The sequence below is a fragment of the Gopherus flavomarginatus genome, chromosome 4 (genome assembly GCF_025201925.1).
Source record: "Gopherus flavomarginatus isolate rGopFla2 chromosome 4, rGopFla2.mat.asm, whole genome shotgun sequence".
NCBI lineage: Eukaryota > Metazoa > Chordata > Testudines > Testudinidae > Gopherus > Gopherus flavomarginatus.
The window spans coordinates 85,553,202-85,565,904 of NC_066620.1; the positions used below are offsets into that span (position 1 = coordinate 85,553,202).

At 41.4% G+C, this 12,703-nt stretch overlaps 1 protein-coding gene across 5 annotated transcripts in view; it reads left to right on the forward strand.

Moving 5' to 3' along the window:
* Positions 1-12,703, forward strand: part of GALNT2 (polypeptide N-acetylgalactosaminyltransferase 2) — a 155,395-nt gene that overhangs the window by 100,823 nt on the left and 41,869 nt on the right. For all 5 annotated transcript variants that reach the window (XM_050949098.1, XM_050949099.1, XM_050949102.1 and 2 more), the window contains 2 exons: positions 31-152; positions 11,868-11,955. In XM_050949098.1, the coding sequence (XP_050805055.1) occupies positions 31-152; positions 11,868-11,955 (210 nt within the window). The remainder of the gene's footprint in view (positions 1-30; positions 153-11,867; positions 11,956-12,703) is intronic.

Genomic DNA, 12,703 nt, shown 5'->3' on the forward strand with positions numbered 1-12,703 from the left:
GATTTATTTAGGTTTTTTTTCCCCCCTCAGGCTTGATGCGCTCCCGTGTCAGAGGGGCAGATGCAGCACAGGCTAAAGTACTGACATTCCTGGACAGTCACTGTGAATGCAATGAGCACTGGCTGGAACCTCTTCTGGAGAGAGTAGCTGAGGTTAGTTTAAGGTGTATGCTTACCTGGTTATAAAATGATTTATACTGCATTAATTTTATGCATATATTAAAAGATTTTCTTCTCTTTGAAGTGAGAGGAAAGATGACCTGAGTGTTCACTGATGAAAGCCCACTTCTTGGTCATTTAATATAAACAGTAGAGCTTAATCTGTAAATACTCTTTATAATTTTTCTAAGCAATTCAAACATGCTTCTTGGTTCCTCAGTGACTTTTCTTTGTAACCTTTTTTAAGAAACTGTAAAGCTAGATATAATTCTCATCACCCCAGTGTAACTCCATTTATGTGAATATTTATTCCTGTTTGATGGTGGTGTGAGAGGATATTCAGATTGTTAATGGGCAGGGCCGGTGCAACCATTTAGGCAAACTAGGCGGCCACCTAGGGCGCCTAGTGGTTGGGGACACCTAAAAGTCCCTTCAGGCGAGGAGGTGGAGTGGAGGTGAGCTTAGTGGGGGGGCATGTGGGGAGGGCTGCCTGCAGTAATGGGGGAGGGGGCGCAGAGGGGAACAGCTCCTCTCCACTCTGCCTCCTCTGCTGAGCACACAGCTCAGCTCTAAGTCTCCTCCAATCAGCACCACAAGCCTAGGCGGGGAGGAGAATTAGAGCAGCACCGGCGTGCTCAGTGGAGGAGGTGGAGCCGAGGTGAGCTGGGACGGGCTACCCGGCAGGGTTAGCTTCTGCAGGGGAGGTCTCCCCAGGCAGGGTTAGCTGCCGTGGCGGGGCGAGAAGGGGGGAAGTCTTCCCGGGTAGGGTTAGCTGCCATGGGGGGACAGGGAGTCTCCCTAGGTGGGGTTAGTTGCTGTGGGGGGACGGGGGGGAGAGAGGTTAGCTGTTGCAATGGGGGGGCGTAGCTACTGCGGGGGGCTCCCCAGGTGGGGGGCTGAGTTAGCTGTCGTGGGGGGGGGGGGTTAGCTGGGTGGGGGGTGCAAGGTGGAAGTTTCGCCTAGGGCGTGAAACTTCCTTGCACCGGCCCTGTTAATGGGAAAAAGTTGGACTAACTAATTTGTCTGTGGAAAACTGTTGGTAAGATTGGTTAAGAGTACACACACGTGTTAACCATATTTTGTTTTTTACTTGTTTCTTGGTAAGCAAGCAACATCTTTAATTTCTCAAAATTCTGTATAATAACAGCAAGCTGAAGCATTGCCCCAGGAAACATTGAAGAAAACTGCAAAAAGCAAATTGCTGACCTTTCACCCTCTCCTCCCCTTCTCATTAAAATGCCTTTTTAATTTACCTGTTGTAATGATGCTGCCTTTGGTGGAACACTTCTGAGAGTATCAGTTCAGGACAAATTGCTTAGAGCAGGGCAGTTACAGCACAGAGCTGGGGTTTCTCCACTGAGACACACCAAACCAGCCACACAGAGAGGACTTTGGTTTTACCCTATTGGCTAACCATAAGTCATACAAGCAATTCCCTTAGACACTCCTGTTTCCCAGTATCCACACCAGTGCCACTTGTTATGGGGATGAATGGTTATGAAAATCAATATCCCAGTAAAAGAGAATAGGTTCTCCCGATCCCAAAGGACCCCCAGACCCAGGTCAATATACACATCAGATCTTACCCACAAATCAGGCTGTTGCCAATCATTTAGAATCTGAAATCTAAAGATTTATTCATAAAGGAAAAGATAGAGATGAGAGCTAAAATTGTTTAAATGGAATCAATTACATACAGTAATGGCAAAGTTCTTGGTTCAGGCTTGTAGCAGTGATGGAATAAATTGCAGGTTCAAATCAAGTCTCTGGAATACATCCACAGCTGGGATGGGTCATTCAGTCCTTTGTTCAGAGCTTCAGTTTGTAGCAAAGTTCTTCCAGAAGTCAGAAGCAGGATTGAAGACAAGATGGAGGAGTTTCCGTAGCCTTTTATATTCTCTCCCTGTGAAAGGACACCCCTTTGTTCTGACCGTGGAAAATCACAGCAGGATGGATTTTCAAGTCTCGTGGGCAAGTCACATGTCCATGCATGACTCAGTTCTTTACAAGCCAATGCCATTGCTTACATGTTAGTTTGAAGTTCCCAGGAAAGCTCAGATGTGGATTGGTATCTCCCAAAGTTCATTGTCTGTTAAATGTTTCTTTATTGGGCACTTACTGAGAATAGTCCTTTCTCAAGAAGCTGACCAAATGCTTCACTAAGGCTACTTGGAATCAAAAACATTTAAGATACAAGTACATAGCCCATATTCATAACTTCAAATACAAAAATGATACACACATACAGCTAGCAAATTATAACCAGTAAATCATTGTGTCTTCTTAGACCTCACATGACAACCTTTGTACAATATTTGCTGCCACTATATGACATTGGTTGCAAGCGTGATCTATACGTTCAGAGTTCATGTCAGTAATGTCACACCTGTTCCACAAATGTTTCCTCTCACAATGACCATGCTCTAATTCCCTCTTTCTACATAGTGGAGTGGGGGGTGGAGGGGTTGAAAAAGGCAAAACTCTTGTTTTAAAATTACATAGGCCACCATCAGTAGCTGAATTGATCAAACCCGGGCCCAGAATGGCTGAAGAATGCTGCTGTCCGGAGCTTCAGACAAAATCACATCTAAATCAGTTTGTAATGTACCAAACTATGAATACAGTAATAAATAATGCAGGCTTCATCTTAAAAACAGTTTCCATTAGATACTTGGTCTTATTAGCGCCATATTCTTCTACCTGTCTCACAGAAGAATTAGTCTATGCCATCAATACTCCAATTCAGAACAGATGGATTGTAGTTCTTCTTCTTATCAACAAGCATTGGCAGGTACCAATTTCTGGTTTTGGTACTTTCTGCTGTTTAATTCTGTGGTACCCGGTTGCTAGTTGATTTGGTGTTCTATTTCCAAATGTTAATAACTTCAACCAAGTCAAACCTTGACAGTAGAGTAACTAATTAGTGCCTGGAGTGCCTGAAGCTAATTACATCACATCAGTGCTGATATTTCTTAATACTTGCATAAAGTGACGTATATCAAAGCCCCTTAGCTGATGTTCCATCTGTCCCTCTGGTTCTGTAGTGCTAGATGGTCTCTGTCTCAAAAGGGAGCAGAAAACCCCCAAACCAGCAAGCAGTTCTGTAGAGGGTTTCAGAGGGAGCAAGGAAAAGGAAAATAACCATGTCTTGTGGGAATCCCTCAGCTTACACACTTGTTATGCTAATACTAAAAAGTTAAGGAGAAGGAAACTCTTTGGAAGCCCATTAGCCCAGCTTGACTAACGCCTCTACCTACTGGGGGACAGGAAGTAAAGTGGAGTTCTGAGCCAGTACAGCTCTTTGTAGAGGGCAAATATTCCCCCCCCCTTCCCCGCTTTTATTTGTTTCCAGTCTCTGTACTAGTACAGTGCCATTATGCACTCTTCAGGCTACGCTTGACTGTTTTAGAAAGTTAAATTGGGAGGTAATAAATGTCATTTAACCCCTTCGTTAAAACAGAATATATGGTACCTTTTTATTTTGAAGTTCTGACAGGGTAATGGAGCACCTGCACTAGTAAGTGATTTGCTTGGAAGAAGCATCTGATGCATTTTTCTCCACATGTCAGCTATGTCCAGCAGGATAGAAGTGGTTAAATCCATTTAAACTTGTTTCCTCACCATTATCATATAGCAAATACCTCCCCGAGAAGCAGAAACATATATAAACTAATCACATCTGAAATCCTGCATAGTTCTCTATTTGATGTATTACAAGTTTCACTTTTTGCATTGTAATATGCTTGGTTTCGTACATTGTTCAATGAACATAGGACTGGAAGGGCCCTCCTGGATTGTTAAATCCAGTCCCCTGCTATTATAGGCAACCTGCCATATAAACCCATTTATGAATGAGATGAGCATTTAAGGGTGATGCAGTTCAGGTTTCTCTCTTGGATAGAAGTTAGAGTATAATATATTCTGCCCTTTCAGAAAAAAAGGCAAGACTTATTGACTAGATCAGTGGTCTCCAGACATTTTTGATTGCACACCCCTATCAGTAAAAAAAAAAATTTTGAGCACACCCCAATATATGTATATTTATTTATGTATAAATTATATACATGTACTATCATACTAATATATTAAGTACATTATAAAATATACATACAAAATAGAAATTAAAAAAGGATGAGATAGATGAAATAATATTTTTAAAATTTATTTATTAACAGTACAAAAAACCTTTTTGCTCTCTCAAAAAATATCAATATTTTTAGTGAGAGCAATGTGGTTGAATATGCGTCATTATTTCTGAAAATCTTGGTTTAACACTTTGTGATACAGCGATTTGAAGGTCTGGATTAGGTTTAGGGTGCGAGAGGGCGCTGAGAGTAGGGTGCGGGAGGGAATTAGGGTGCGGGAGGGCGCTCAGAGTGGGGTTGTAGAAGGAGGCTCGGGGCTGGGGCAGCCAGGAGGTGCAGAGCACTTACCTGGGGAAGCTCCTGTTTGGTGCAGGGGGTGTGCAGGTTGCTCTGTGCACCACAGCGCTGCCCCCATTGCCGTGATTCTGGGATCTGTCCCCCTCTCTGCACCCTGCCAGGCAGGGCTTCCTGGAACGCAGGGGCTTTAGGGGCTGCAGGGCCCTAGGCTGAGGGGACCCTGGGGCCCTGGCCTGCAGCTCTAAAGCCCCTTTCGGAATGCAGCCCTGCAAGCCCGGGCCAGAGGACTCATGAGGAGCAGGGGCAGTCGCACAGCCAGTGGCCAGAGAGAAGCACCGCTTTCCCCTTCGAAGCCCCGCTTCTCTCTAGCCAGCTTTGAAGGGGAAAGCACCACTTCTTTCTGGCTGCTGGCTGCGCAGCTGCCCCTGCTCCTTCAGGGACCAGAGGGTTCAGGGCCGCATTCCGAAAGGGGCTTTAGAGCTGCAGACCATGGCCCCGGGGCCTCCTTAGCCCAGGGCCCTGCAGCCCCTGCGTTCTGGGTGGCCCTGCCACAGGGCCGTCCTTAGGATTTATGGGGCCCTAGGCAGTATTATTAAACTGGTGCCCCTATGCCGGATGGCAGCCCAAGCTCACAGCCTGGTGGAGGAGGGGGAGGAGGGACTTGACAGCAAAGGATAATGAGATGCCTAGCCTGCCTCATGGTGGCGGAGAGTCAGTTCCCTGCAGAGACTTCCATGCACTCTCCCTCATGCAGAATGGACATGAAGAAAGTACCTAATTAAAAGCACCAAAATTTGGGAATAAAAAATGTCAGTCACAGGTTTTTTGATATGCCCTGAAGTTTGTCAGAGATTTATTTGCAAAAACTTCATAGTAAGGGTGAGTCAGCTGTCCTGCTGAATACAACATTACATATAATGGAATACATGATGCAGCTCTTCTCTGTTTTACATTTTCTTCATCAGTATTTCTAAGTTGAATTTATATTTTAAATGTACTCAATCTTAAGCCAGCATTCCAGATTACTACATATTTAACTCACTGAAACAAAGACATTCTTTTAAATTAATCAGAGAGATTTAGTGTGTTCATAACAATGTTCATTGCTTTTAGAAAAAGGGAACAGTAATTTACTTTGTGTGATCTCCATAACAAGAGACATGGTTATGAAATTCACCAACTTTAAAAAATATGTTTCCAAAGATTTTAGGTATAACAAGGATTTTGTCTTACTAAGATACTGATTTTGCTGGAGGGTTCTTTTAAAACTAGTTTGTCGGATAGTCAGAAGTAAAGAAAGGGAACTCTTTGTCCAGCTATCTGGAAGGGAAGGACTGTTGTCCCTTAAGGGCTCTCTTCAGTGGGGAGTGGGGGAGAGGTGGTGAAGGGATGGACAGAAAGGACAGGAAGACTTGGAAGCACTTTTTTTTTAACTATAGTAATTAAAATGTGTATTTTAGATAAGGGAGGTCTTTTGAAGGATTTATTTAAAAAACTATGTGTGAAGATCCACACATTTAAGGCTAAAGATGATTGTGCATCTAAAACTCTATGCAAGCATTTTTTTAGAAATGTGATTTTATAATCTTCACCAGCTCACTAATGAAATATTTTTAAAGCAAAATTTAAACTAAGGTCCTGTAGACTGACATGTTCTGTGTAAATATTACATTAATGCACAACTGTTTTTGTCAGTAAAGTCAGAAACTGAAAATATAAAAATTTATTTGGGCATAAGCTTCGTGGACATCTGATGAAATGGGTTCTAGTCCACAAAAGCTTATGCCCAAATAATTTGTTAGTCTTTGAGGTGACACAAGGACTCATCCTTGTTTTTGCTGATACAGACTAACAGGACTACCACTCTGAAACCTGTCAGTATATACCTTGGGGTTGGCAAATGCCTGTTAAATGGCTTTATTACCCCTTGAATGTCTCTTTAACAGTTTCAATGTTGTGCTAATAGGTCTGGCAGGCTGGAGGTTTTTTCACTTTTAACTACTAGATTCCCTCCCAAGGAAGACTCACCAGGCTAGAGCAGCCATCTGTGGGAGCCTGAAGGAAGGGTCAAAACAGGGATAGGAAAACAAGAGGGTGGACACTAAGACCCAGTGGTGCCCCAAATTTTCAGGTGCCCTACGCAGCTGCCTATGTTGCCTATGCCTAAGGACGGCCCTGCCCTGCCCGGGGCGGTGGGGTGGCGGCAGCTTCCCTGCTCACTCCTTCCATCTGCCCCCTCCTTTTTTTCCCTCTGGCAATGCTTCTCCCTCTGTGCCCCCCAATGGATTGTCTTGCGCACCCCACTTTGGAGACCACTGGAATAGATGACTAGGGGTTTGATGATGGCGCATACTGATTCCAGGTGTTATGCCGGCTCAGGTTGGTAAGGACTGGAAACAATTCATATACAGTGTGTGATGGCTCTTGGTTACCTTATGCGTTGGTCTCAGACTTGCTCACAGTGCAAACAATATGTAGTTTGGCATTAATTGGCACTTTTTTTACAGTCTGAGCCTAAAAGTGGAATGGATGTGAAAACTCATCTGTTTTAGGCCTAGAGATGACTTCTTCAGGTCATGGTTGGGACACATTTAATAGGGTGGTGTGGAAAGCCTGCGCTGCTGCTGCCCTTGCAATACCAGCTTTGTAGGTAACTAGAGGTCTCTTTCCAGGGCTGCCCAGTGGTCATTTGTTTTTACAAAGATTAAATACACTATGAAAGTTGATAGAAAACTTCTAATGGGGCAGTGGAAGGAGAGCAGATTTAGCAGAGTATAGTACAAATATCTTAGTGTGGTGATTGAATTGAATCAGTTTACTTGATTGACGTGCTGTAACAGCATTGTCACAGTTAATGTAAACTCTACCTTTTCCCCTCACAGATCTCTCCAGAGTACACCCCTCAGACACTGGGCCCATGCCTTCTGTCTGGGAGTGGAATTCCATGATTCTCCCACTCAGACTGGGTTTCTGGGCTACACCATCCCAATTTACTTACCGTGATTCCTGAGCAGGCCCAATTGGGTTTGGCACCTGCAAGAGCCTTCTCTTCAGGAGCTGTGGCCAGTAGGTGTAAACAGTGACTCAAAGCAGCTTTTTCAAAACAAAATTTTATATATAGTAGCATAGCAATCTGAGAAAAGGGTTAAAGCGACAGAAGGCCTACACGCATATTGTCTTGCCTACAGCTTGGTATTCCTTCAAAGCCTAGGGAAGTCCAGCTTATCCTAGGTACTTCTGCTTCTGTTGACAGGGGTTCCATCTGCTTTCCTGCAGACTCTCTTCCTGTTCTATGGTCCCATTTGTATGTCCCTCCAAAGTTCCTTTGTCTGATGGGGGGGGTCTCCTGAAACTGACCAAATCAGCTTATGCACCCCACTGCGAGGGAGGTCAAGGATAGGCTTCAAAGCAGATGATTTGTTTGTATTATCTGTTAGGAACTGGTGACTGACTGACGTAAAGCCATGCTCTGACCTCTGCTGTGAGGTGAGCTCCTGTAGGAGCTAGTTCGTAGAAATCGGGTAGCAAACGTAATCATAATCAAATAAACAGGTACACAATATTCGTAAAAATAATACAGGTAGCTCCCATGTTCTTCACAAGCCCAGATATTACATTCTTTCTATTTGGTATTTTATATTTCCTTTATCTGTTCTTTAAACAAGGGTTGCGTGCGTATCTGAGGACAGTTTAATTCATTATCTCTGCCATCACAGCCTAACTGTAGACTGTAAACTCTGAGTATCACTCTTATTTGACAGTGGTAGACTTTTAAACAAATGAGGTTTGGAGGAAGAAAGGATGGCATTGTGACTAAGTGAGACTGGTTTTATTTCCATGGCTCTCAGATTTCTCATGTGACTTTCAGTGAGTCTCTTAAACTCTGTTTGCACAACAGCAAAATGAGAATATCAGTAGGTCCTCATAGTATTGTGAAGCTTAATCTTTGTGAAACCATTTGAAATCCTCTAAACTTTTAAAACGCAAAATATTTAGAATCCCGAGGATACTTCCTGATGGTTTAAGTACAGTATATGATGCACCAAATTTGTAAAGCCTGCATTACTTCTCTACCAAATATTAAAGTGAATACTATATTACTTTGAATTTCCAGGATCTAGAGACTCGTACTGTGTTCACGCTTTATTTTCCTTCGACATCACCACAAAACACACACACCTTTTCTGTTCTTTATACCATTGCAAAGTATAGTGGAAAACCAACGGAACAGAAGCAGCAGACTGAAAAATTTAACAAGGTTTTCACTTAGCCTTTGTTCTGGTATTCAAAATGCACATCAGACTGTCTATAGGATTTCAGCAATGGAAATTGTCTCTTTTTGCATAGCAAATGCAGTTTAACTAATGGCTGTTTCAGGGGGGCTGTTGAATTTAATCTTTTCAGTGGAGGGTTCCGTACCCCCTGTATACTAAAGACTGAATATCAGTTAACACTTTACATGCATTAACAGTTTTAGTAGCACGGTGCAAGGATTAATATTAAGAATGCATAAATGCTCTATCCATTTTGCTACCACCACCAACAAAAAATCTATTGCTTTACATCATGAGAAAAACCACAGATGATATCATCATTTAAAAAACTGGAGAGTAATGCAGTATTAGAGAGCTGCAGTCTGGTAGTTTAAACCTACAGATTAGTTTGTGAGATACTTTATAAAGCTTTTATAATTTTTTTTTAAGTTTTTGTTTAAACATTGTGATACTAGTGTATGGGTATCAAAGTGAAATGGACCGAACTTGAATTCCTGGCATGTGGTATCACAGATGGATATATAGTCAGCAAGCTGCCACTTACCCCATTATGCCCACCCCTGACATAGAGGGCATGGCTGGAGCTCTGCTGTGTTCTGGCAATCCCCTCCTGGTGTAACAGCCCGATATTGGAGAGCTGCAAAGGTGGTTTGAGCATCTTTTACTGCCACTCAGCTGTGCCAAGCTGGTTCTTTCACAGATGGGCTTAGATACCTCACTTTCAACTGAGGAATGAGCAGCATTTAGTGTGGAATTGGTTGCTACGCATGGACATCCAGTGCTGGATGTACTGTAAAAACAACCAGATAGGCTGCAATGCTTCTGGGTGCCCACTGTGAGGCTTCCCACCCGCCACTTACTTTTAAACAAGGAAGTTTCCCCTAGCAGCAACTCAGTATTTGGAAATATTTTTACCAAAGTAAAACACACACACAAATTATTTTTATTTTTTTGGTTCAAACATCTTACTTTCTGGGGGGGCATTCATTTTTGTTTTTTTTTTGTTACTCATTCCTACAAATTAATGGAATAGCTAAGATCCAGCATACTTGAGCTGGTTGGAAAATTGACTGCTCATTAGAGAGCACAAAGGGGTTCATTTAGTGCAAGTCTTTTGTCTGTGCAGTTTATATCTAGGATTAGCTTGGCGTAAGTGGATATATAAAGGGTCGGGGAGCAAAAAAACTAATTTTTTGCCTTGCCTGTCCTGTCCTGTGTATCAAGCTTGATTTGTGTATCTGGGTTTTTCTAACTTAATTAGACTAAACTAATTATTGCATTATTTGTCCCTCTACTATGAATGCAACACAGTGTTCAAGGTTTGAAGTCTTCGATGAAGGGTCATACTTGGCCTATGTGCCACAACGGAAATGATATTGGTTAGGACCCTTAGCTTGAATTTTAATTACAGACCCAATTAGATTCTCCTTCGATGAATTTAGAAGGCTGTAGATTTCAGACAGCCCACCCACTGAAGGTAAGATGACCCGTCCGACTCCTGTAAAATACTCTGTATTTCACAATATTATAGGTACTTTTAATAACTTGCAGTGGCTACGCTGAGATCATTAGGGAGTTAGCAATTAATCTTAAATGAAGATAAAACAAGGTGATATCTTTCATGACTTGGCATATTTAAATTGATTAGCCAGAGGAGTGAATACTTTACAGCAGTCACTTTCAATAAGCAATTATAATATTCTTGCAAAAGTTCAGTAGTGCAAGGGACACAATGATTAATAACCAGTTAGAGGTGCAAAGTGTGGGGTGCTGAACCCATAATTAGAAGTTATATACCCTATTACTTTAAATGAAAACTAACCACATAAATACAGTTAAAAGCATGATTAAGAGATTTAGCTTTGTGCCTCATTTAACATGAGTGCTTGGTTTATTATAGATTAATCAAAATAGATCTCCTTTCCTTTATTGGAGACATGTTTACATTTTCCATACTACTTAATCTACAGAGATTTCTTGAGTTACATGTTTTGGTCCTGCCCCTAATTGATGGCATTCTGTTCAGAAATGTTATCCATGCATGTCATCAAAGTGATGCAATCTGAATCTTATGTCTGAGCCCATAATTCTTTTACTATTACTTTGCATGCAAGCAAATATTTTTCAGGGTTATTCAAACAAATTATGACCTATCAGAAGTTCTGTTTGAATGTGTTTATGTTCACTTAATGGAAAGAAATGGAACATGACATGCTATCACATTTGGAATATCACAAAATCAGTAGTTTGAAGTACTAGGATCTTGGTACAGTCTTAATGATTACATTCAGGGGTAGTGGGAAAGCAAGTTTTTTGTGAATTTGATAAAAGGCTTTGCATTTGAAGAACATATTGTTTGGAGTAGCATTCAAAGCAATTTCACCACTAATGGGTGCAAAGGCTTTGTTGGTAGCAATTAGTGACGTTTCATGGATTTAATATTTTGACATTCTTTTTCCTACCTAATTGAGTACTGTATTTGAATGTGGAGTCTGTCCTCCTTAAGAATCCAGATTTCTTACATTCTACACTGACATGTAACATTATCAGTGCTAGTGAAAGGATCTCCTGATGTAGCAGGGTCAAAACATTTTTTTTTTAATTGGATTAAGGTGGTGGACTAGCAAAGACCTGGTGAGTACTGCAGTATACTGGATTGCAGGAGGCTTGAGATCTGAATTCTGGAGCAGCTTTGACGCTCCTGTTCTTTGGGGTAGTTTTAAGCTAAGAATGGTGCAAGTGCTTCTGACTGCCTTCAGAGGTTTGATGTGGAGTAATGTCTGCTTGAGGATCAAGTTGAAGAGAGAGGATTAAATTATATAAAAGTAGCCTAGAATGTAGAGAGGGGTGAAAACCATAAGACGAGGCTGATTGAGAGAACTCTCTTGCTGAGAGAGCCGATATGAGCAATTCTTTCTGACTGTTCAGAGTGAGTCAAACAGGAAAAGGGGTGTTAATGGCCTCCCACTAAATGGTTCAATATCTCATTCTGCTTGAATCTTTTTCTATTGATTTTTCATTATTTCAATATTACTTTTTAATATTTATTTTAGGACAAGACCAGAGTTGTGTCTCCTATAATTGATGTAATTAATATGGACAACTTCCAGTACGTGGGAGCGTCAGCTGATTTAAAAGGCGGTATGTACTTGTACTGGAATACGAGTCAACAAAAAATTAATGCATCAAAGCGCAAAACATAATTGCTGCATTCCCAGAACTGATAGCATTAATGCACCCTTTTTTCTTTTCATACATAAAGTTGGTGTTTTCACACAGTCTTCCTGGGCTTAGACTGGACTCAGATTGGATTCTGATTCCGTTATTTGAAAGCTGTTTCTTTTGAGCCATAAACAAACTCTTAAGGTTTATACTATCCTGTTCTCATACAAAACTCACCGATGTTTATGAGAAGCATATGGCCACAGTATTTGTTTCTACTCTTAGATGCCAAGGCATTTATCACTGTATAGCTTGGCAAATCATCAGTAGTGTTGTGCTTATGGATTTTTTTCCTCACACCCTGCCCTCGATGCATGCATGCAGAGTTTATTTAAGAATTAAAACTAAACTCTCATGTCAAACATTTGGACTTAACTGTTTGACAATACAATCATGAGTTGTGTGCACTGATAGGGTACAGTGGCTACCTTCAAATAATGTATACTGGTTGGAAAGATTCTACCATTCCATTATTCCTTAATTTTATAATGGAGAACTCTGTTAGAAATAGTAGAAACTTTCTTTCAAAATAATAAATTAAAAGCACTCTCTGAACCTATTGTGTGAATAGTTGACTGACAATAAATGCTTTTATGCAACACCTGTACAACTTCAAACCAGGGCTGAGTACTTCGGTGCTGCTATTAAAATACAAGACAAAGCAAAG